This window comes from Hyla sarda, chromosome 9 (assembly GCF_029499605.1).
Source record: "Hyla sarda isolate aHylSar1 chromosome 9, aHylSar1.hap1, whole genome shotgun sequence".
Lineage (NCBI taxonomy): Eukaryota > Metazoa > Chordata > Amphibia > Anura > Hylidae > Hyla > Hyla sarda.
In genome coordinates, this window is record NC_079197.1 from 164,311,496 (window position 1) to 164,334,246 (window position 22,751).

Genomic DNA, 22,751 nt, shown 5'->3' on the forward strand with positions numbered 1-22,751 from the left:
GTAACGCCAGAATTTAAGTATTTTCCCATCCAACTTTAAAGAAAATTCATCAAACACCTGTGGGGTGTCAAGGCTCACTATACCCCTTGTCAAGTTCCGTGAGGGGTGTAGTTTCCAAAATGGGGTCATATGTGGGTGTAAAATGCTGTAAAATCAGCCACCCCTGTGCAAACCACCAATTTAGGCCTCAAATGTACAGAGTGCGCTCTCACTCCTGAGCCTTGTTGTGCGCCTGCATAGCATTTTACGCCCACATATGGGGTATTTTTTTACTTTTACCTCTTGTGAAAATAAAAAGTATGGAGCGTGTATTTTTTTTTACATTAACAGGCTGGTGTAGACTCCAACTGTTCCTTTCCATAAGGGGTAAAAGGAGAAAAAAAAATTGTAACGCAATTGCTCCCAAGTACGGAAATACCCCATATGTGGCCCTAAACTGTTTCCTTGAAATACGACAGTGCTCCGAACTGAGATGGCGCCATGCGCATTTGAGGACTGAATTAGGGATTGCATAGGGGTGGACATAGGGGTAGTCTATGCCAGTGATTCCCAAACAGGGTGCCTCCAGCTGTTGCTAAACTCCCAGTATGCCTGGACAGTCAGTGGTTGTCCAGAAATGCTTGGAGTTGTTATTTTGCAACAGCTGGAGGCTCCGTTTTGGAAACACTGCCCTACGATAGGTTTTTCATTTTTATTGGGGGGGGGGGGGACACAGTGTAAGGGGGTGTATATGTATTGTTTTCCCCTTTATAATGTGTTAGTATAGTGTTTTTAGGGTACATTCGCACTGGCGGGGGTTTACGGTGAGTTTCCCACTAGGAGTTTGTGCGGTGGCAGAAAATTTGCCGCAGCTCAAACTTGAAGCAGGAAGCTTACTGTAAACCCGCCCGTGTGAAAGTACCCTGTACATTCACATGGGGGGGGGCAAACCTCCAGCTGTTGCAAAACTACAACTCCTAGCTTGCACAGACAGACCGTGCATGCTGGGAGTTGTACTTTTGCAACAGCTGAAGGCACACTTGTTGGAAAACCGTCAGTTAGGTTCTGTTACCTGACTCAGTATGTTCCAACCAGTGTGCCTCCAGCTGTTGCAAAACTACAACTCTCAGCATGTACTGATCGCCGAAGGGCATGCTGGGAGATATAGTTATACAACAGCTGAAGGTACTCTACTACAACTCCCAGCATGCCGAGAAAGCCTTTTACTGTTTGTGCATGCTGGGAGTTGTAGTTTTGCAAGATTTAGAGGGCCACAGTTTAGAAACCACCGCACAGTGATCTCCAAACTGTGGCTTTCCAGATGTTGCAAAAGTACAAATCCCAGCATGCCGAGACAGCAACCTGCTGTGTGGGCATGCTGGGAGTTGTAGTATTGCAAGATCTAGAGGGCCACAGTTTAGAGACCACTGCACAGTGATCTCCAAACTGTACCCCTCTAAATCTTGCAAAACTACAAATCCCAGCATGCCCAAACGGCTGTGTGGGCATGCTGGGAGTTGTAGTTTTGCAACATCTGGAGGGCTACAGTTTAGAGACCACTGTATAGTGGTCTCCAAACTGTAGCCCTCCAGATGTTGCTAGGCAACTACTCACCGTCTTCCGTAGTCTGTACCAGGGAGCCGCACGTCATTGCCACCGCCGATTGCAGGTAAGGGACCTTCACCGGCGCCACTGGTGACGCTACAGTTCCCCCGTTCTGCCCGGATTACCATCGGTGGGAACAACTGGGGAACCGAACTTTAACCCCTCTGCCCCCAATCTGCTATTAGTCGGTCGCTTCTGAATTGATTGGCGATTTCTGGCGATCGTTGACATGGGGGGTCTCAGGACCCCCCTTGGCGATGTGCCAGGATGCCTGCTGAATGATTTCAGCAGGCATCCCGGTCCCCAACCTGCTAGCGGCGGGGTCCGGAATTCCCACGGTCGTACCCATACGCCCTACGTCCTTAAAGGGTAGCTCCCACCATCATGATTTTTTTTCTTTCTGTCCCTGCCTATTGCCATTCTATCCCTAACACCCTCCCTGCCTTTATTTATTTTTTTTACTATTTTTAAAATGGCATTTAGTCTGCCTGGTAGTGTGCTCACTACCAGGCAGACTTCCCCAGCAGGCACCACGTCACTGATGCCTGCTGGGGGGGACTTCCGCCCTTAGTTCTCCCAACAGGGTGCCTCCAGCTGTTTCACCACTACAACTCCCAGCATGCCCTGACATCTATTGGCTGTCAGGGCATGCTGGGAGTTGTAGTGGTAAAACAACTGGAGGCACCCAGGACAGGAGTTTCATGGGGGAAGGAGTGAGCCAGGAGCCGATGCGGGAGGGACGGGTGCGGGGGAGACTCTTCCTGCCGCTCGGTAAGTAAACCCAAACAACCCCCATCCCCCCCCCCCACCCGTACCTTGCAGCAGCGCCCCCCATCCTCCCCCGTACCTTATAGCAGCACCCCCCATCCCGCTCGTACCTTGCAGCAGCGCCCCCCATCCCCCCGCACCTTGCAGCAGCTCCCCCCATCCCCCTCGTACCTTGGAGCAGCACTTCCCGCACCTTGCTGTAGCAGCCAACCCCCCGCGCCGCCCGCACCTTGCAGCAGGGCCGTCGGCGAGTGCGGGAAGCCGATGCGGAGCCCTGGCTGTTACTGCGCCTGCGCAAAATTTCGACTGATGCCCTGCCGGAATCAGTCGGAATTTTGCAGTGACGTCACTCCGCACTGCATTCGGCCACTAGGAGGGCGCCCCCTAGTGGCCGAATTTCAAATTGCTTTTAAAATGTTTTAAAAGCATTTTTTTTTTATAAAAGTATATTAGAGATATGTTGTAGTACTTGAGTACTACAACATATCAAAAATTATTTTTCACGACAGTACCCATTTAACCTCTTAAGGACGCAGGGCGTATGGATACGCCCTGCATCCCGAGTCCTTAAGGACGCAGGGCGTATCCATACGCCCGTGGGAATTCCGGCCCCCACCGCTAGCCGGTTGGGGACCGGAGCCGGATGCCTGCTGAAATCGTTCAGCAGGCATCCTGGCATATCGCCCAGGGGGGTCATTATGCCCCCCCATGTCGGCGATCGCCGCAGATCGCTGGACAATTCAGTCCAGCGATCTGCGGCGATTCCGGGTCAATCGGGTCTCCGGTGACCCGGTGACCCGGAATTACTGGCTGTTCGGGGCCGTCTCTGACAGCCCCGAACAGCCAGAGCCTGCAGGGGTGAGGTGGCACTGATGCCACCTCACGATCGCCCTGATTCGTCGGCCGGATTACCGGCCGACCAATCAGGGCGCCTGCTGCGGGCGTCACTCCCGCACCCGCTCCGCCCCTCTTCCGGAGGACGTGAGCGGGTGCGGGACGTGCACCCCGGGTGCTGGGGACCCCGATCCCCGGCGTCCATGTTGGGATCGGGGCCCCAGGAGCGACGGCGGCGGCGAGGGACAGTCCAGCGATGAAGCAACAGCAGGAGGTGAGTTACAGCCTCCTGCTGTTGCTTAGCAACAGCTCCCAGCATGCAAAAAGGGCATGCTGGGAGCTGTAGTTATGCAACAGCAGGAGGCAGACCACCACAACTCCCAGCATTCCCTTATGGGCATGCTGGGACTTATGGTTTTGCAACAGCTGGAGGCACATTATTTCTATGGAAAAGTGTACCTTCAACTGTTGTATAACTACAACTCCCAGCTTGCACAAACAGCTAAAGTGCATGCTGGGAGTTGTAGTGGTGCATCTGCTGGTTGCATAACTACAACTCCCAGCATGCCCGTTTGCTGTCGGTGACTGCTGAGAGTTGTAGTTTTGCAACAGCTGAAGGCACACTGGTTGTGAAACTTAGAGTTTTTTTTTTTTACCTAACTCAGTGTTTCACGACCGGTGTGCCTCCAGCAGTTGCAAACTACAACTCCCAGCAGTCACCTTACACCATGCACCGTACATGCTGGGAGTTGTAGTTTTGCAACAGCTGGAGGCACACTGGTTTTGAAACACTGAGTAAGGTCACAAACTCCGTGATACATAACCAGTGTGCCTACAGCTGTTGCAAAACTAAAACTCTCAGCATGTACAGTCTGTCAGCGCATGCTGGGAGTTTTAGTTTTGCAACAGCTGGAGGTCCCCCCCAATGTGAACGTACAGGGTACACTCACATGGGCGGAGGATTACAGTAGGTATCGGGCTGCAAGTTTGAGCTGCAGCAAATTTTCTGCAACAGCTCAAACTGCCAGCGAGAAACTACTGTGAACCCCCGCCCGTGTGACTGTACCCTAAAAACACTACACTACACTACCACAAAAAATAAAATAAAAAGTAAAAAATACTACATACACACATACCCCTACACAGCCCCCCTCCCCTCCCCAATAAAAATGAAAAACATCTGGTACGCCATGGTTTCCAAAACGGAGCCTCCAGCTGTTGCAAAAACAACAACTCCCAGTATTGTCGGACAGCCGTTGATTGTCCAGGCATGCTGGGAGTTTTGCAACAGCTGGATGCCCCCTGTTTGGGAATCACTGGCGTAGAATACCCCTATGTCCACCCCTATGCAATCCCTAATTTAGGCCTCAAATGCGCATGGCGCTCTCACTTTGGAGCCCTGTCGTATTTCAAGGCAACAGTTAAGGGTCACATATGGGGTATCGCCGTACTCGGGAGAAATTGGGCTTCAAATTTTGGGGGGTATTTTCTGCTTTTACCCTTTTTAAAAATGTAAAGTTTTTTGGAAAAGAAGCATTTTAGGTAAAATTATTTTTATTTTTTTTACATATGCAATAGTCGTGAAACGCCTGTGGGGTATTAAGGTTCACTTAACCCCTTGTTACGTTCCCCGAGGGGTCTAGTTTCCAAAATAGTATGCCATGTGGGTATTTTTTGCGGTCCTGGCACCATAGGGGCTTCCTAAATGCGGCATGCCCCCAGAGCAAAATTTGCTTTCAAAAAGCCAAATGTGACTCCTTCTCTTCTGAGACCTGTAGTGCGCCAGCAGAGCACTTTTCACCCCCATATGGGGTGTTTTCTGAATCGGGAGAAATTGGGCTTCAAATTTTGGGGGGTATTTTCTGCTTTAACCCTTTGTATAAATGTAAATTTTTTGGGAAACCAAGCATTTTAGGTACATTTTTTTTATTTTTTTTTACATATGCAAAAGTCGTGAAACACCTGTAGGGTATTAAGGTTCACTTTACCCCTTGTTACGTTCCCCGAGGGGTCTAGTTTCCAAAATGGTATGCCATGTGTTTATATTTTGCTGTCCTGGCACCATAGGGGCTTCCTAAATGCGGCATGCCCCCAGAGCAAAATTTCCTTCAAAAAAGCCAAATGTGACTCCTTCTCTTCTGAGACCTGTAGTGCGCCAGCAGAGCACTTTTCACCCCCATATGGGGTGTTTTCTGAATCTGGAGAAATTGGGCTTCAAATTTTGGGGTGTATTTTCTGCTATTACCCTTTTTAAAAATGTAAAACTTTAGGGAAACCAAGCATTTTAGGTAAAAAAATTTATTTTTTTTTTTACATATGCAAAAGTCGTGAATCACCTGTGGGGTATTAAGGTTCACATTACCCCTTGTTACGTTCCCTGAGGGGTCTAGTTTCCAAAATGGTATTCCATGTGGGGTTTTTTGCAGTTCTGGCACCATAGGGGCTTCCTAAAGGTGACATGCCCCCCAAAAACCATTTGACGCTCCTTCCCTTCTGAGCCCTCTACTGCGCCCGCCGAACAATTAACATAGAAATATGAGGTATGTCCTTACTCGAGAGAAATTGGGTTTCAAATACAAGTAAACATTTTCTCCTTTTTACCCCTTGCAAAAATGCAAAAAATGGGTCTACAAGAACAAGCGAGTGTAAAAAATGAAGATTGTGTATTTTCTCCTTCACTTTGCTGCTATTCCTGTGAAACACCTAAAGGGTTAAAACGCTTACTGAATGTCATTTTGAATACTTTCGGGGGTGCAGTTTTTATAATGGGGTCATTTATGGGGTATTTCTAATATGAAGACCCTTCAAATCCACTTCAAACCTGAACTGGTCCCTGAAAAAAAGCGAGTTTCAAAATTTTGTGAAAAATTGGAAAATTGCTGCGGAACTTTGAAGCCCTCTGGTGTCTTCCAAAAGTAAAAACTCATCAATTTTATGATGCAAATATAAAGTAGACATATTGTATATGTGAATAAAAAAAAAATAATTTTGAATATCCATTTTCCTTACAAGCAGAGAGCTTCAAAGTTAGAAAAATGCAAAATTTTCAAATTTTTCATCAAATTTTGGGATTTTTCACCAAGAAAGGATGCAAGTTACCATAAAATTTTACCACTAAGTTAAAGTAGAATATGTCACGAAAAAACAATCTCGGAATCAGAATGATAACTAAAAGCATTCCAGAGTTATTAATGTTTAAAGTGACAGTGGTCAGAATTGCAAAAAATGGCCGAGTCCTTAAGGTGAAAAAGGGCTCAGTCCTTAAGGGGTTAAGGACTCAGGATGCAGGGCGTATGCATGCACCCTGCGTCCTGAAGAGGTTAAACGGATTTCCCCTGAGGTCGAGGACCGGCCCTCAGGAAAACAATCATCAGGTCCAATCCCCGAACGATTTAGGTCAGGACTCTCACTTTATGTTGCCTCCTGCCCCTATGTAAAAATGGTTGTAGAAGGTGTACAGTTGGAGGCGCTGATAGATACAGGGTCACAAGTGTCTACTATACCTAAAAGTGTTTTCTATCAGTATTGGGATGCTAGTTTATTGTGTAAGCCTGATGATGTTGACTTTATAGTAGTTGCGGGTAATGGGCAACCAATCCCAAGACATGGATACTGGGAGCCAACCATTCAGTTGGGAAAGCATGTACTTACCGGGCAGGGAGTGATTGTAACTAATGTGACAGATAAGGGGTCTGCTGAGTTTATATTGGGGATGAACATTATGAAAAACTGTTTTGCTGAAATAGTAGATTCCTTGCATGCCTCTCTTCCCCATATGTCCCCTTCAGGTCAGGGGGCTGCGCAGCACCACTTGAAAGTTCTACAGGCGGAGCAGAAGTTTGCCAACAAGCAAGGTGAATTCTGCAGAGTGTGAGTACAAGACATCAGGTCGGTGACCTTGAAACCTAACCCAGAGACCATCATCTGGTGTCACGCACGTCCTGGAGTAAGGAACATGGATTTTCAAGCCCTGCTGGAGCCTATGCAACTGGAAGATCATCCCCTTGTCCGAGCTGCGAGAAGCCTTGTCACCATTACCAACGGGAGAGTCCCGATGCGGTACAGTCCGGTTAGTCAATTTGTCTGATGCTGTTAATGTGTTACCTAAATACACCCAGTCGCTGAGGGAGTCCATCCCAATCCTGAAAAGGTGGAGGTTGTCAAGAACTGGCCTACCCTGCGCACGTAAAGGATGTCAGAAGCTTCCTGGGATTTGCCGGCTACTACCGCCGCTTCATTCCCCACTTCACGTCACGTCCCCGTCTCGGAGGCAGCGCTCAGCAGAGAATGCCGGGGGCTGCACCGAGATCGTAGGGGTCCCCAGCGACGGGACCTCTGCGATCATACATCTTATCCCCTATCCTTTGGATAGGGGATAACATGTGAAAAGCCAGAATACCCCTTTAAATGGCTGGGATCACAGGTTTGTACCATCAGCCTCCCGGTGTGAATGACATATTCACTGATTCCTTGCGTATGACTTGTTATCTCTATTATTTGGAGTCATTATCTTTTATTTATAAATAACATATCGCCAACGGAACAGCCTGATATCTGTACAGAAGTGTTATATTCCTGGAAGCTCAAGGGCGAGGCCCGTATATTGCAAAATGTCAATAATACATGGGGGGGGGGGGGAGAGTTATCATTGGTTTTACCCTGTTTTTGGGGGTGTTGATTTGTCACACAATTTGTCGCAGTTGCTGTTTAGAGACTTTTTATTGCAACTTTAGATGCTCTTTCTAAAATTGTATAGCGATGCCAGAGTCTGGTTAACTTTCTTCAGTGGTCATAAATTTATCATATGTGACTAGTCGCACAGTTTGTTGCAGAGCCCTCAATTTGTCGCAAGTCTACAATCTGGCTTACAAAACTGGCTGTGGACAGCATCTGGAAAAAGTCACACATTTTGGTGCAACGGGTTAAAAATAAAAGGAACCATGCAAAATGGCGTACTTAAAGGGGTACTCTGCTGGAAAACATGTGCCTTTAAATCAACTGGTGCAAGAAAGTTAAAGGGGTATTCCAGGATCTTTTGTTATTTGACTATGCCACAAGGGCTGTAAAGTAAGTGTAGTTCATAATATAGTGTCTGTACCTGTGTGTGACGGTTTTCTCGCAATTCTTATGTGATTTTTGCTCAAATATTTATTTTAAACAGCGTACAAAATTACTCATGTCTCGGGATTTCCCAGGTTGTGGTGCGTTGAGACCTGACATCACTAGTCAGTTGTGCAAAGGGAGCCTGTCCTGCTTTAATGGGTGGAGCGATAATTTAGCAACAGCTGTAGGCCCCCTGATTAGAAAACACTGATCTTATGAGCTTATTTGTGCTGCAATGGGTGGGAGGGAGGAATGTAACTTCACACTTACAAGCATGGAACTATGGGATGTGTAGTTTAGGAGACCAAACCAAACAGGAAATACCCAGATAGCCTGGCAGGTATGTACTAAAATCAACTTATGGTGGATAACCCCTTAGGGACTCAGGCTATTTTCATCTTAAAGGGGTATTCCAGGCAAAACCTTTTTTTATATATATCAACTGGCTCCAGAAAGTTAAACAGATTTGGAAATGACTTCTATTAAAAAATCTTAATCCTTCCAATAGTTATTAGCTTCTGAAATTTTCTGTCTAACTGCTCAATGATGATGTCACGTCCCGGGAGCTGTGCATGATGGGAGAATATCCCCATAGGAACTGCACAGCTCCCAGGATGTGAGTCATCAGAGAGCAGTTAGACAGAAAACAACAACTCAACTTCAGAAGCTAATAACTATTGGAAGGATTAAGATTTTTTAATAGAAGTAATTTACAAATCTGTTTAACTTTCCGGAGCCAGTTGATATATAAAAAAAAGTTTTGGCCTGGAATACCCCTTTAAGGACTCGTTTTTGCATTTTTCGTTTTTTCCTCCTTCCCTTCTAAAAAATCATAACTCTTTCAATTTTGCACCTACAGACCCATATAAGGGCTTGTTTTTTTTGCGTCACCAATAGTACTTTGTAATGATATCACTTTTTTTTAAATAATATAACCTGCGGCAAAACAAACAAACAAAAAATTATCTGCGGGGTGAAATAAAAAAAGAAACGCCATTTTGTAACTTTTGGGGGATCCCGTTTCCACACAGTGCACTTTTCGGTAACATTGACACCTTATCTTTATTTTGTAGGTCCATACAGTTACAAGGATACCCAATTTTATTTTAATACTTAAAAAAATTATAAACTACATGCACCAAAATTTGTATGTTTAAAATTGGCATATTCTGACCCCTATAACATTTTCCATGTATGGGGCTATATAAGGGCTCATTTTTTGCGCCATCGTCTGTAGTTTTTATCAGTATTTTTGTTTTTATGGGACTTTTTCATCGCTTTTTATTAATATTTTTATGGTATATGAAGTGACCAAAAATGCACAATTTTGGACTTTGGTATTTTTTTACGTGTACTCCATTGACGATGTGGTTTAGCTAACCTTAAATTTTAATAGTTCGCACATTTACGCACACGGCGGTACCACATATGATTCTTTTTATTCTTTATTACATTATTTTATTTTAAAAATGGGAAAAGGGGGGTGATTTAAAAAATGTAATAGGGAAGGGGTTAATTAACTTTTATTACATTATTATTTTACATTTTCTTTTTTGCAGCCAATAATGGGCTAAAACAAGCTATCCTCTGATTGCATACATTCTTCAATGCTTTGTCATAGCATAGCATTGATCAGTGTAACCGGTGCTCTTCTGCTCTAGCCTGCTGTGCAGGCATGTAGTAGTAGATCGCCGATCAGATGACAGAGAGGCAGGTGAGGACCCTCCCTTTGTCCTGTAAGCTGACGGGACATTGCGATTTTGTCGTAATAGTCCCGATCAGCTCTGCTGAGCTGCCATTATTCTTTTACTTTCACTTTAGACGCCGCAATCAACTTTGATCCCGGCGTCGAAACGGTTAATGCCGGACATTGGCCCGATCGGCCGTGCCCGGCATTCGCCGTGGGTCTTGGCTGCCCGTAGCAACCGGGACCCACCGGGTTTAACCTGTTCTCCACCGGTGAGAACGGTTTAAATGGGTACTCCCCTGGAAAACATTTTTTTTTTAAATCAACTGGTGCCACTGTCTTACCACAGTGCTCTCTGCTGACACCTCTGTCTATGTTAGGAACTGTCCAGTGCAGGAGCAAATCCCAATAGCAAACCTCTCCTGCTCTGGACAGTTCCTGACATGGACAGAGGTGTCAGCAGAGAGTACTGTAATTAGACAGAAAAGAAATTCAAAAAGAAAATAACTTCTTGTGGAGCAAATAGCAGCTGATAAGTACTGAAAGGATTACGATTTTTAAGTAGAAGTAATATACAAATCTGTTTAAAAATCTGGCAACAGTAGATAAAAAAAATGTTTTTCAGCAGAGTATCCCTTTAAGTGGTATTTCTAAGAAGCATGCTGTTACGCCTAGCGCTCCGGGTCCCCGCTCCTCCCCGGAGCGCGTACGGCGTCTCTCTCTCCGCAGCGCCCCGGTCGGTCCCGCTGACCGGGAGCGCTGCACTGTCATGGCCGTCGGGGATGCGATTCGCACAGTGGGACGCGCCCGCTCGCGAATCGCATCCCAGGTCACTTACCCGTTCCCGTCCCCTGCTGTCATGTGCTGGCGCGCGCGGCTCCGCTCTCTAGGGCGCGCGCGCGCCAGCTCCCTGAGACTTAAAGGGCCAGTGCACCAATGATTGGTGCCTGGCCCAATTAGCTTAATTGGCTTCCATCTGCTCCCTGCCTTTATCTGACCTCCTCCCATGCACTCCCTTGCCGGATCTTGTTGCCTTGTGCCAGTGAAAGCGTTTTGTGTGTCCAAAAGCCTGTGTACCAGTACTTCTGCTATCCACCCTGACTACGAACCTTGCCGCCTGCCCCCGACCTTCTGCTACGTCCGACCTTGCTTCTGTCTACTCCCTTGTACCGCGCCTATCTTCAGCAGCCAGAGAGGTTGAGCCGTTGCTAGTGGATACGACCTGGTCACTACCGCCGCAGCAAGTCCATCCCGCTTTGCGGCGGGCTCTGGTGAAAACCAGTAGTGACTTAGAACCGGTCCACTAGCACGGTCCACGCCAATCCCTCTCTGGCACAGAGGATCCACCTCCTGCCAGCCGGCATCGTGACAGTAGATCCGGCCATGGATCCCGCTGAAGTTCCTCTGCCTGTTGTCGCCGACCTCCCCACACTGGTCGCCCAGCAAGCCCGACAGATTGCCCATCAAGATCACCAGCTGTCGTACTTGACCACAATGACTCAGCAACTCCAGTCGCAGCTACAGCAGATTCAGTCTCAGCTACAGCAGCAGCAACCATCTCCTCCGCCAGCTCCTGCACCTCTTCCGCAGCGAGTGGCCACTCCTAGCCTCCGCCTGTCCTTGCCGGACAAATTTAATGGGGACTCTAAGTTTTGCCGTGGCTTTCTTTCGCAATGTTCCCTGCATTTGGAGATGATGTCGGATCAGTTTCCTACTGAAAGGTCTAAGGTGGCTTTCGTAGTCAGCCTTCTGTCTGGAAAAGCCCTGTCATGGGCCACACCGCTCTGGGACCGCAATGACCCCGTCACTGCCTCTGTACACTCCTTCTTCTCGGAAATTCGAAGTGTCTTTGAGGAACCTGCCCGAGCCTCTTCTGCTGAGACTGCCCTGTTGAACCTGGTCCAGGGTAATTCTTCCGTTGGCGAGTACGCCATACAATTCCGTACTCTTGCTTCTGAACTTTCCTGGAATAATGAGGCCCTCTGCGCGACCTTTAAAAAAGGCCTATCCAGCAACATTAAAGATGTTCTGGCCGCACGAGATACTCCTACCAACCTGCATGAACTCATTCATCTAGCCACTCGCATTGACATGCGTTTTTCTGAGAGGCATCAAGAGCTCCGCCAGGAAAAAGACTTAGATCTCTGGACACCTCTCCCACAGTCTCCATTGCAATCTGCGCCTAGGCCTCCCGCCGAGGAGGCCATGCAAGTGGATCGGTCTCGCCTGACCCTGGAAGAGAGGAATCGCCGTAAGGAAGAGAATCTTTGTCTGTACTGTGCCAGTACCGAACATTTTTTGGTGGATTGCCCCCTCCGTCCTCCACGTCTGGGAAACGCACGCTCGCACCCAGCTCTCGTGGGTGTGGCGTCTCTTGATGCTAAGTCGGCTTCTCCACGTCTCACGGTGCCCGTACGGATTTCTTCTTCTGCCAGCTCTTCCCTCTCAGCCGTGGCCTGCCTGGACTCTGTTGCCTCTGGGAATTTTATTCGGGAGTCCTTGGTGAATAAATTCTGCATCCCGGTGACCCGTCTTGTCAAGCCACTCCACATTTCCGCGGTCAACGGAGCCAGGTTGGATTGCACCGTGCGTTTCCGCACGAAGCCCCTCCTAATGTGCATCGGACCTCATCATGAGAAAATTGAGTTTTTGGTCCTCCCCAATTGCACTTCTGAAGTTCTCCTTGGACTACCCTGGCTTCTACACCATTCCCCAACCCTGGATTGGTCCACAGGGGAGATCAAGAGCTGGGGTACCTCTTGCTTCAAGGACTGCCTTAAACTGGTTACCAGTACTCCCTGCCGTGACCCTGTGGTTCCTCCTGTATCCGGTCTCCCTAAGGTCGTTATGGACTCTGCCCGCCTTAAGAAGTGCCTCTCCCCCCCTCCCAGTCCAGTCAGGCAAGCCTCGGTGCCTCCTCATGGCCCTCGTCCTGGTGTCACACTGCCCCGTGCCAGGCCTCGCCCTCTGCCCTCCCTCCCCATTCCCACTCCTGCTGTACTGCCTGCCGTTGAGGAATCCCTCCATCCTTTCCCGGTGTCCTCATCCCAGGGGAGGCAGTTACCGGACAAAGAGAAGGGGAGACCTAAGGGGGGGGGTACTGTTACGCCTAGCGCTCCGGGTCCCCGCTCCTCCCCGGAGCGCGTACGGCGTCTCTCTCTCCGCAGCGCCCCGGTCGGTCCCGCTGACCGGGAGCGCTGCACTGTCATGGCCGTCGGGGATGCGATTCGCACAGCGGGACGCGCCCGCTCGCGAATCGCATCCCAGGTCACTTACCCATTCCCGTCCCCTGCTGTCATGTGCTGGCGCGCGCGGCTCCGCTCTCTAGGGCGCGCGCGCGCCAGCTCCCTGAGACTTAAAGGGCCAGTGCACCAATGATTGGTGCCTGGCCCAATTAGCTTAATTGGCTTCCATCTGCTCCCTGCCTTTATCTGACCTCCTCCCATGCACTCCCTTGCCGGATCTTGTTGCCTTGTGCCAGTGAAAGCGTTTTGTGTGTCCAAAAGCCTGTGTACCAGTACTTCTGCTATCCACCCTGACTACGAACCTTGCCGCCTGCCCCCGACCTTCTGCTACGTCCGACCTTGCTTCTGTCTACTCCCTTGTACCGCGCCTATCTTCAGCAGCCAGAGAGGTTGAGCCGTTGCTAGTGGATACGACCTGGTCACTACCGCCGCAGCAAGTCCATCCCGCTTTGCGGCGGGCTCTGGTGAAAACCAGTAGTGACTTAGAACCGGTCCACTAGCACGGTCCACGCCAATCCCTCTCTGGCACAGAGGATCCACCTCCTGCCAGCCGGCATCGTGACACATGCCATACAACGATTTAAAAAAAATGGCGCATACCACTAGATATGAGCATATTTTTAAAAATTTTATTGGGCCGATTCGCTGAATTCTCCCCAAAAAATTTGGTTTGGTCCGAATTTATTTATTTACTCACAGCCTGGAAGTGGCAACAGCCTGATGAGACCATAGGGCCCCACAATTGAAAAGACTAAAGATATTTTTAAACATTTAAATTAAAGATTTCAAATAGATGAACCTAAAAAGTTGTACTGTGCCAGCAGCATAAGGAGACCACATGGCGGAACAGTGACACAGCCTGGAGGTGGCAGTAGAATGAGGAGACCATAATCTGGCAGAATGACACAACATGGAGTTGGTGGCAGCATTAGGAGACCATATAGTGGCTGAATGGCACAGCCTGAAGGTGGCAGCAGCATGTGGAGACCATATAGTGGCTGAATTACACAGCCTGGAGGTGGCAGAAGCATGAGGAGACCATATAGTGGCTGAAGACACAGCCTGGAGTTGGCGGCAGCAAGAGAAGACCATATAGTGGCTGAATGACACAGCCTGGAGGTGGCGACAGCAAGAGGAGACCATATAGTGGCTAAATGGCATAGCCTGGAGGTGGCAGCAGCATGAGGAGACCATATAGTGGCTGAAGGACACAGCCTGAAGGTGGTGGAAGCATGAGGAGACCATATAGTGGCTGAATGACGCAGCCTGGAGGTAGCAGAAGCATGAAGAGACCATATAGTGGTTTAATGGCACAGCCTGGAGTTGGCGGCAGCAAGAGAAGACCATATAGTGGCTGAATGACACAGCCTGGAGGTGGCAACAGCAAGAGGAGACCATATAGTGGCTGAATGGCACAGCCTGGAGGTGGCAGCAGCATGAGGAGACCATATAGTGGCTGAAGGACACAGCCTGGAGTTGGCGGCAGCAAGAGAAGACCATATAGTGGCTGAATGACACAGCCTGGAGGTGGCGGCAGCATGAGGAGACTATATAGTAGCTGAATGACACAGCCTGGAGTTTGCGGCAGCAAGAGGAGACCATAAAGTGGCTGAATGACACAGCCTGGAGGTGGCGGAAGCAAAAGGAGACCATATAGTGGCTGAAGGATACAGCCTAGAGGTGGCGGAAGCATGAGGAGAACATATGGTGGCAAAATGAGACAGCCTGGAGTTGGCGGCAGCAAAAGGAGACCATATAGTGGCTGAATGACACAGCCTGTAGCAGGCCTCAGCATGTGGTCCACATATGATGGCATAATGAGACAGCCAGGCACTGCCATTGGCATGAGGAGAACATATGGTGGCAGAATGAGACAGCCTGGAGGTGGCATCAGCAGCATCAGGAGTCCTGAAAGTGACCCGGTGACATAGTGGGGTGGTGGGTGGCAATACCAGTATCTGGTGACGAAGGTGGGTAAGAAAAGGAGAACTTGGCATCAGGCGGGTGGCAGGATCAGAATAGCAGCTGAGGCAGGTAGGCAGAAGAAAACAGGCTCTTTTGTAAAAGTGTTAGTGTGCACAAGTAAGTATTGAGGATATGCATTATGTAAAACTTAACTTTTAATAATATCCTTAAGATAAAATATATGCACCCCAAATTGTTTTTTTTTTATTTACCTGTGGTGGCTGGGTGGTGCAGGTAATAGTGTAGGGTATGTTGGTATTAACCCTATGTTGTTGTGACGCCAGGATGCAGTTTCCTTAGGGTAATGGTCCTACCGCCAAACATCCCAGAAATGGTAGGGAGAAATAATTGAATGTCCACAGCAGATATTGATGAAAACCGGAATAAACTTTACTGCATATTTTATGCACCTGCAGGTAACAAAACAGTCTTTGTATAGAGGACCATAGTTCAGGTGCCTCACAGGTTTGCTGGGACTTCTAAGTATAATGAGCTTTGGTTTGCTAGCCACTGTGCTACTGGTTTGAAGATGACTGAATTGCAGTAGTCACACAGGATTTTAGTAGTTTTGAGCTGGATAACTCACGGTTTAGTGGCTGCTGAAGATAAGGCTTCAGGCCTAGCTTGAATTGATGATTTGTGCTGAGATGTGCTTTCTTTAAGTGCCAGGAACAAGAGAGAGAATTTAGTGTCAGCAGCCCCTTATATATTAAGGGGGTGGGACAAAGCTCATTGTATAGCCAAACCTGTCAGTCCTGACCTCTGGAACTCTGGGTATATCACATGACCCAAAGGTCCTTAAAACATATGTATACAGAGAGATTGGAATTATAACACCACCTTAAGTATAAACATATAAATCTTTATTGAAATGTTTTTACATGAAAAACATATAAATGCAAAAAAGTGAAGCATTGCAATAGAAATCCAACACAAGAATATCTGGCGCAGAGTAAGAAAAATACATGCAAATGAGTAAATAAAAATGTCCACACACTATATATAGCAATATATGGAATAAACAATTTAGCCACTGTGGGCTATCCATACAAGTGCTGCATAATGAAACATAGAAATTTTAAAATAATATAACCTAGGGCTAATATATAGCCAGGTCTAGGAATGCATAGTGAAGTACAATAATAGTGGGGACAACATATCTAAGTACTCAATGAAAGTCAACGTGTAACCTACCCATGTGGGATAACAAACTCTGCGACCGACCCCTACGATCGTTTCGGTTTCCCTTTTTCAAGAGGTACTGACTATGTGAGTGGTGTGACAGTTTATATGTGTTGCCGTAATGATGTAAATTACCTACAGCGGTGTGGAGATTCCGTCGGCGCCTGCGCCATGCCCGCCGGAACAAAAGCTGGCCCCACTTCCGGCGTCTACGTCCATCTGCGCAGGACCGAGAAACAGTGTTCCCGGGCATGCGCACCGGACTCCAGTCGCGTCGGAGGGCCGCGTCACTAGTGAAGAACACGGCGTAGGCGCACTGGACATCGCACCGCTGAAAAGAATGTCCTAAGTAATCACTGCATTCACTATGCACTCGCTTACATACCTGGAAGATAATAGAATATACAAGTGAGAAAGGCACGTGACCTCTAAGGTCCTATACAGAGGTATCCTATATTAATTACATCTTTAAATATATACATTAAATATTACAATATTAAGAGGCGACTAAGGGTTAGCCCTTCAGGAGAGCCCATTGGCATGGAGGGACTCTGGCTGAGGGGACTCCAGACAAAAGGGACAGGACATGTCCTGTACCGGGACACCACTTACCAAAAGGAAAGGTGTGCAAAAAACACCATTTGCCCCTTCACCACTAAGTATTGATGTGATGCAAAGACCTCTAAAATGTGGAAGGGAACAAAGTATTGTCCATTGTAGCAGGTGGGGGTAAAACCTTCCCCTGTAAGGCCCTACTCTCGCCTCTTGGCAAGTGTAACTTGCCTTAAAAATGGTGGCCCTACAAAGGCAACTCTCCCTATTACCACCTAAAAACCCTGGGAAATGGCAGTGTTTGTAGGTAGAAACAGGGAAAGGTTCCTGACTGGGGCTGCCCTTTTTAGGGCGAGTAACACTTGCCAAGAAGAGAATTGATAATGCGAGAGTAGGGCCTTACAGGGAAAGTTTTTACCCCCGGTTACAATGGACCATACGTTGTTTCCTTCCACCTTTTAGAGATCTTTGCATCACATCAATACTTGGTGGTGTAGGTGGCACATGGTGTTTTTTTGCACACCTTTCCTTTTCTTACATACAAAAAAAATAATTAGGGTCCATATAGTTTATCCTAAGATAAGTTACGTTTCCGCTGATGCATATCCTCAATACTTACTTGTGGTCTGATCTGGAGGAATGTCTATAATTGGGGAGCAGCACCTTAAAAATGTTTTGCACAATCCATATTTGTGAAGTGTTGGTGTATCACCATGGTCAATCTACTCTGAGGCATCTGGCATTGGTGGGTGGAAATCCTGGCTGATCCATGCCTGATTCATCTTCACAAAGGACAGACAATTTCTCCTTTGGGTTACTATGGCTCCCACTGCACTAAACACCCGCTCTGATGGCACACTACTGGCCGGGCAGGACAGCTTTTCCAGGACAAACTCTGCTAGTTGTGGCCACAAATCAAGTTTGACTGCCCAGAAGTCCAGCGGATCTTCAAGGTGTGTTGGCATGGTCATGTCAACATGTGCCACCACCTGCTGGTTCAGGTCCTGCTCCATGTCTACCTGCTTCTGATGAGTTGCTTCACTATGAGGGTGAAGAAAGCTACTCATCAGCGACTGCAGACTCAGGCGGCTGCTGATGGAGCTGGTACTGCTCCTGCCACCCTACCCCTCCCCAGCAGCCATGGCAGTGGAAGGTGAGCGCAGAGGGCCCCCCGAGTCAGACCTGTAAGAGGATGGACGATGGCGCAGATAGGCATCGGCCAACTGACAACGTAGGATGTCTCTGTAGTAGGTCAGTTTGTTCTCTCTCTTAGTGGGTGTAAAAAAGGCCCCCATTTTGTGGTGGAAGTGAGGGTCCAATAAGGTGGAGAGCCAGAAGTCATCCCGCTGCCGAATGGTGACAATTCGACGGTCACCACGCAAACAAGTGAGCATGCATCGTGCCATTTGTGCAAGTGACTCGGAGGGACTTCCTGCCTCCTTCTCCACTGCATATTGCCACGGTGTGTCTGGGTCTTCTGTCTTGTCTTCCTATAACCCTCTAGCTCCTCTGGCTGCTCCTGCTCCTCCTCTCCTGTCAGATGATTATAAAAACCGCCCATCTCGTGAAACTTAAACTGTCCTCCACTGTGCCCCTCCTCCTCCCCCTCCAGTTCAGCCCCCACAGGGCTCATGTGGCCATGAGATGTAGGCGCCATGTCTCCAGTGCCCTGATCAGCCATCGTTTCCAACACTTGTTGTAGTGAATGAAGCAGTGGAATGACGTTGTTCATCCCGTAATTCTGGCGACTGACTAATAATGTGGCTTCCTTAAAGGGCCTGAGCAAACAGCAGGTGTCACGTATGAGCTGCCACTGGTTGACATTGAAGTTACACAGGGGAGTCCCACTATCCGCTTTGATCATCAAGAAATTGGTGATGGCTTTTCTCTGTTCGTACAGTCGGTCCAACATATGGAGTGTGGAATTCCAACATATGGAAACGTTGCAAATCAGACTATGTTGTGGGATACCGTTTTGACGCTGCAGCTCAAGGAGGGTGTGCTTTGCAGTGTACGAGTGGCGGAAGTGCATGCAAAGTTTCCTTACCATTGTTAGGATGTCTTGCAGATGGGGGAACACTTCAGGAACTGCTTGACAACCAGATTGAACACGTGTGACATGCAGGGTGCATGGCTCAGCGCAGACTTCCCGTTGTCGGTCACCATGGTTCCCATTTCAAGTTTTCATAGATTAAGCCATGATTCGATTTCTTGATGAATGACTTTTAGCAGTTCCTCCCCTGTGTGACTCCGTTCGCCAAGGCAAACCATGTGAAGAACAGCATGACAAGGCCGGGAGGGGCATGATATGCTGGAGAGACTTGTCCGTGCAGTGGAGGCTGAGGACACGTGGAGGATGAGGAGGTGGAGTCGCACACTGCCACAGGACCAATGGCCTGAGAGCGTGGAGGCAGAAGCGGCGTGACCTGTCCAAGTTGCTGTTGTGGCTGTGTAGGAACCACATTTACCCAGTGGGCCATAAAGGGCATGCATTGTCCCTTACCGAAATTACAGCTCCACAGGTAGACGCTGCCGTTCACTTTGGTACACACCGACAGGCTCAAGGACTGGCCCATCTTCTTTTCCACAAAATTGTGCAGGGCTGGTACTGCTTTTTTCGCAAAGAAATGACGGCTTGGGACTCTCCACCTCGGCTCGGCACAAGCCATCAAATCTCTGAAAGGTGTAGAGTCCACCCCTTGAAAAGGGAGGGACTGCAGCACCAGGAACTTGAACATGAGCACATTCGGCTTCTGCGCCATTAGATGAGTGGGGGCATTCTGTTGTCTCTTGCACATGGCTTCGCCGATGGATTGCTGGCGGAATGACTGACTAGAAGTAGGAGGAGCAGGAGCATCTGGAGCGACAGAAGACGGGTGTGACAGACAGTTCCCTTTGGCTGAGGTGGTGGAGCCTTGGCTGGCTGAAACAGGTAGCGGTGTGCCACTGGGTGATGCAGCAGGCTGGACCACCGCATCGGAGCCACGGTTCTCCCAGGCCGCTTTATGGTGACGCTGCATATGTTGACACAGGGCCACGGTGCCAACATGCTACAGGGACCCTGGCCATGCTTCACCTTCTGCTGACACATCTTGCATGTGGCCATGTTAACCTCCACCGGATGCTTGATGAAATTCTACCATACCGCCAAGTAGCTGATTTTCCCACAACAATCCACATTGATTGACTGCTACTGCCGGCGTCTCCAGGAACCCCTGTTCCACTACCTCCCGGGAAGGTATGCTGACGCAAAGCAGGTGGTCTACCCCTGGCACGTTTGGCTCGAGACTTGCCACTTCTGCCACCATGCTGACTGCCAACCATGCTACCACCTTGCTGGCTCATTATAATTATATAGGGCTGTGACATCACAGGGGTGACTGGCTGCTGATAGGTTGCATCCTGCATGTGATTATAATTCGCTCACATGGAGCTTCTTCAGAGTTCCGGGCTGATGGCTGTCTAAAAATGGTCGGCAGGCTTTATAAACCCTCTGTCTATGATGTCACAGAGAAGGTCAAGTGTCTTTTATACAGGTAACAAGTTGAGAGTAGGAGTGTTCCCTTTAAGAGAGTGCTCCTAATCTCAGCTCCTTACCTGTATAAAAGACCCCTGGAAGCCAGAAATCTTCCTAATAGGGGATCAAATGCATTAACGTATCTGAAATGCATTTTTCTGGATTTTTTGTTATTCTGTCTCTTACTGTTCAAATAAACCGACCATTACAATTATAGACTGATCATTTCTTTTTCAGTGGGCAAATGTATAAAATCAGTAAGGGATCAAATACTTTTTTCCTTCACTGTATGAAGAGGTGTCCACCAGTTGGACTTGGGCCGATGGCCCTCCAGGCAGATTACATATGATAATAATTATTATTATTAATATAATACAACTAAATTATCCAGGGAATCATAAACCGAAGAGTAAACAGGTTCATGTTTGCTTTGAGCATCTGGCACCATTCATCCACTGCTCCACGCTTTATAGGTTTTCTAAAGATCCCGTGTGCTCATAGCTGGCATGTTTGGTTTGACTTGGCGCAGGAATAGTAGCATTCTCTCGACATGGTACACATGGTCTATATTGTGTGACTGGTCATATACTGACACTATTTAAGCTGAATCTATCTGAAGGGGATTTAGAGATCTGGGAGCCCCGAGATCTCCGTTCAGCACCCGACATTACAAACAGTATGTACAGAACGCTAGGTTTCCGCTGCAGGAGACGTGACCTCACACCAAGCCCGCCATGTGATGTCACACCACGCCCCCTCCATTCATGTCTATGGGAGGGGACATGATGGCTGTCATGCCCCCTCCCATAGACATGAATGGAGGGGGCGTGGTGCGACGTCTTGCCGTGGAAACACAGTATTCTAAACATACTGTTTAGAATGCCGGTTGCTGCAAAGAGATTGCACGCATGCAGGGGGGTGGGTTGTTAGTGTCCCAGCGGCAGGACCCCCACGATCAGACATCTTATCCCCTATCCTTTGGATAGGGGATAAGATGTCTATGGGCGGAGTACCCCTTTTAGTGATAAATCTATAGCTGCCTAGTGAGGCTATACATTTTAGAATCCTCCCAGTTCACTAACCCATCATGATAAACCACCCCCTGGCTTTAATTTTATTATTTTTTAGTTTTTTACCTTGATATTGCTCTGTATTTTCTGCTCAGTTTCAGTCAGATTCACAGACTGGGAAGGGGCATCCCCCAGCAGGTGTGACATCATCTGAAGCCATACAGGAGAGAACTTCCTCCCTCACTCTGCTACACACAGCCCAGAGCAGTTCAGTGTGAGATGAGCTATGATTGGCTAAGGCTGCACATCCCCCCTCAGCACTCCAGAATGCATTTCCTGATTTGGGACTTCTGCCAGGCCAACAGGAGTCCACAGTCTGTACAAGCGATGGGGGGGGGGGGGGGGATGTGCTCTGGTCAAGTAGAGAGACACCTAGTGGCAGCTTTTTTAAACACAAATAAAACATAGAAAACTTCATTTTTTTTAAAACAAAGTACATTAGAAAGATTTTTTATTTACCATAAGGAGTGCAATAGCAAAAATGAGCTTTAATGAGAGTGCCCATTTAAAACTCTGTGTTTTTGCCTGAACTGCTCAAAGGGGTACATGGACCCTCTTCACCCCCTGTTTGTTATAACACATATACAATACATGGTGCTTAGTGCTTGAAAAAATTGTCAGTGGGTCAGAGAAAAACATGTTAAGTAATGGTTTATACAATCTCTGAAGGTGAAATGTCACACGTTCCTTAAAGAAAAGGAAAAGTTGCCGACACCCAACTGGGGCCCACCCTTGGAAATCCTTATACTTCTATATAACTGTTGTGTTCCTTATACAGTAAATATATTCTGTTTTACCTGATGACTTGAATGGGGATAGTTGGGTTATGATCTGCTCTGGAGGACCACCAAAGTCCATTGATATCAATTGATATCCATTAGTTTCCATAGAAGGTCTGTAGTACTTTACTGTAGTAGTAGTAGTAGTAGTAATAATAATCATAATAGTAATAATAATAATTCTCTATTTATAAAGCGTGGTCAGATTCCGCAGCGCTGTACACTCAAATTGGTCCCTGTCTCCATTGGGGCTCACAATCTAAACCTATCAGTATGTTTTGACGTGCGGGAGGAAACTGGTACATCGTAAATAGGCATTAGCCGTTACAGCTATGGGTGGAATGATCAACAATCGGTATGACTTCGTAAGAACTACAATCTGTTTGTCCACCCCAGAACACCTCTTGGGACTTTCCAACTATTCTTAGTTACAGGAATTTACTTAGATACTATATCACTTACTGG

At 47.9% G+C, this 22,751-nt stretch overlaps 1 protein-coding gene across 1 annotated transcript in view; it reads right to left on the bottom strand.

The window, feature by feature from the left end:
* Positions 1 to 19,718, bottom strand: part of LOC130291983 (mucin-2-like) — a 63,264-nt gene extending 43,546 nt beyond the window's left edge. Inside the window, exons 1-2 of the mRNA XM_056541415.1 lie at positions 19,644 to 19,718; positions 16,508 to 16,753 (exon numbers count right to left, since the gene is read on the bottom strand). Coding sequence (XP_056397390.1) covers positions 16,508 to 16,753; positions 19,644 to 19,718 — 321 coding nt within the window. The remainder of the gene's footprint in view (positions 1 to 16,507; positions 16,754 to 19,643) is intronic.
* Between the last annotated feature and the right edge of the window lie 3,033 nt (positions 19,719 to 22,751).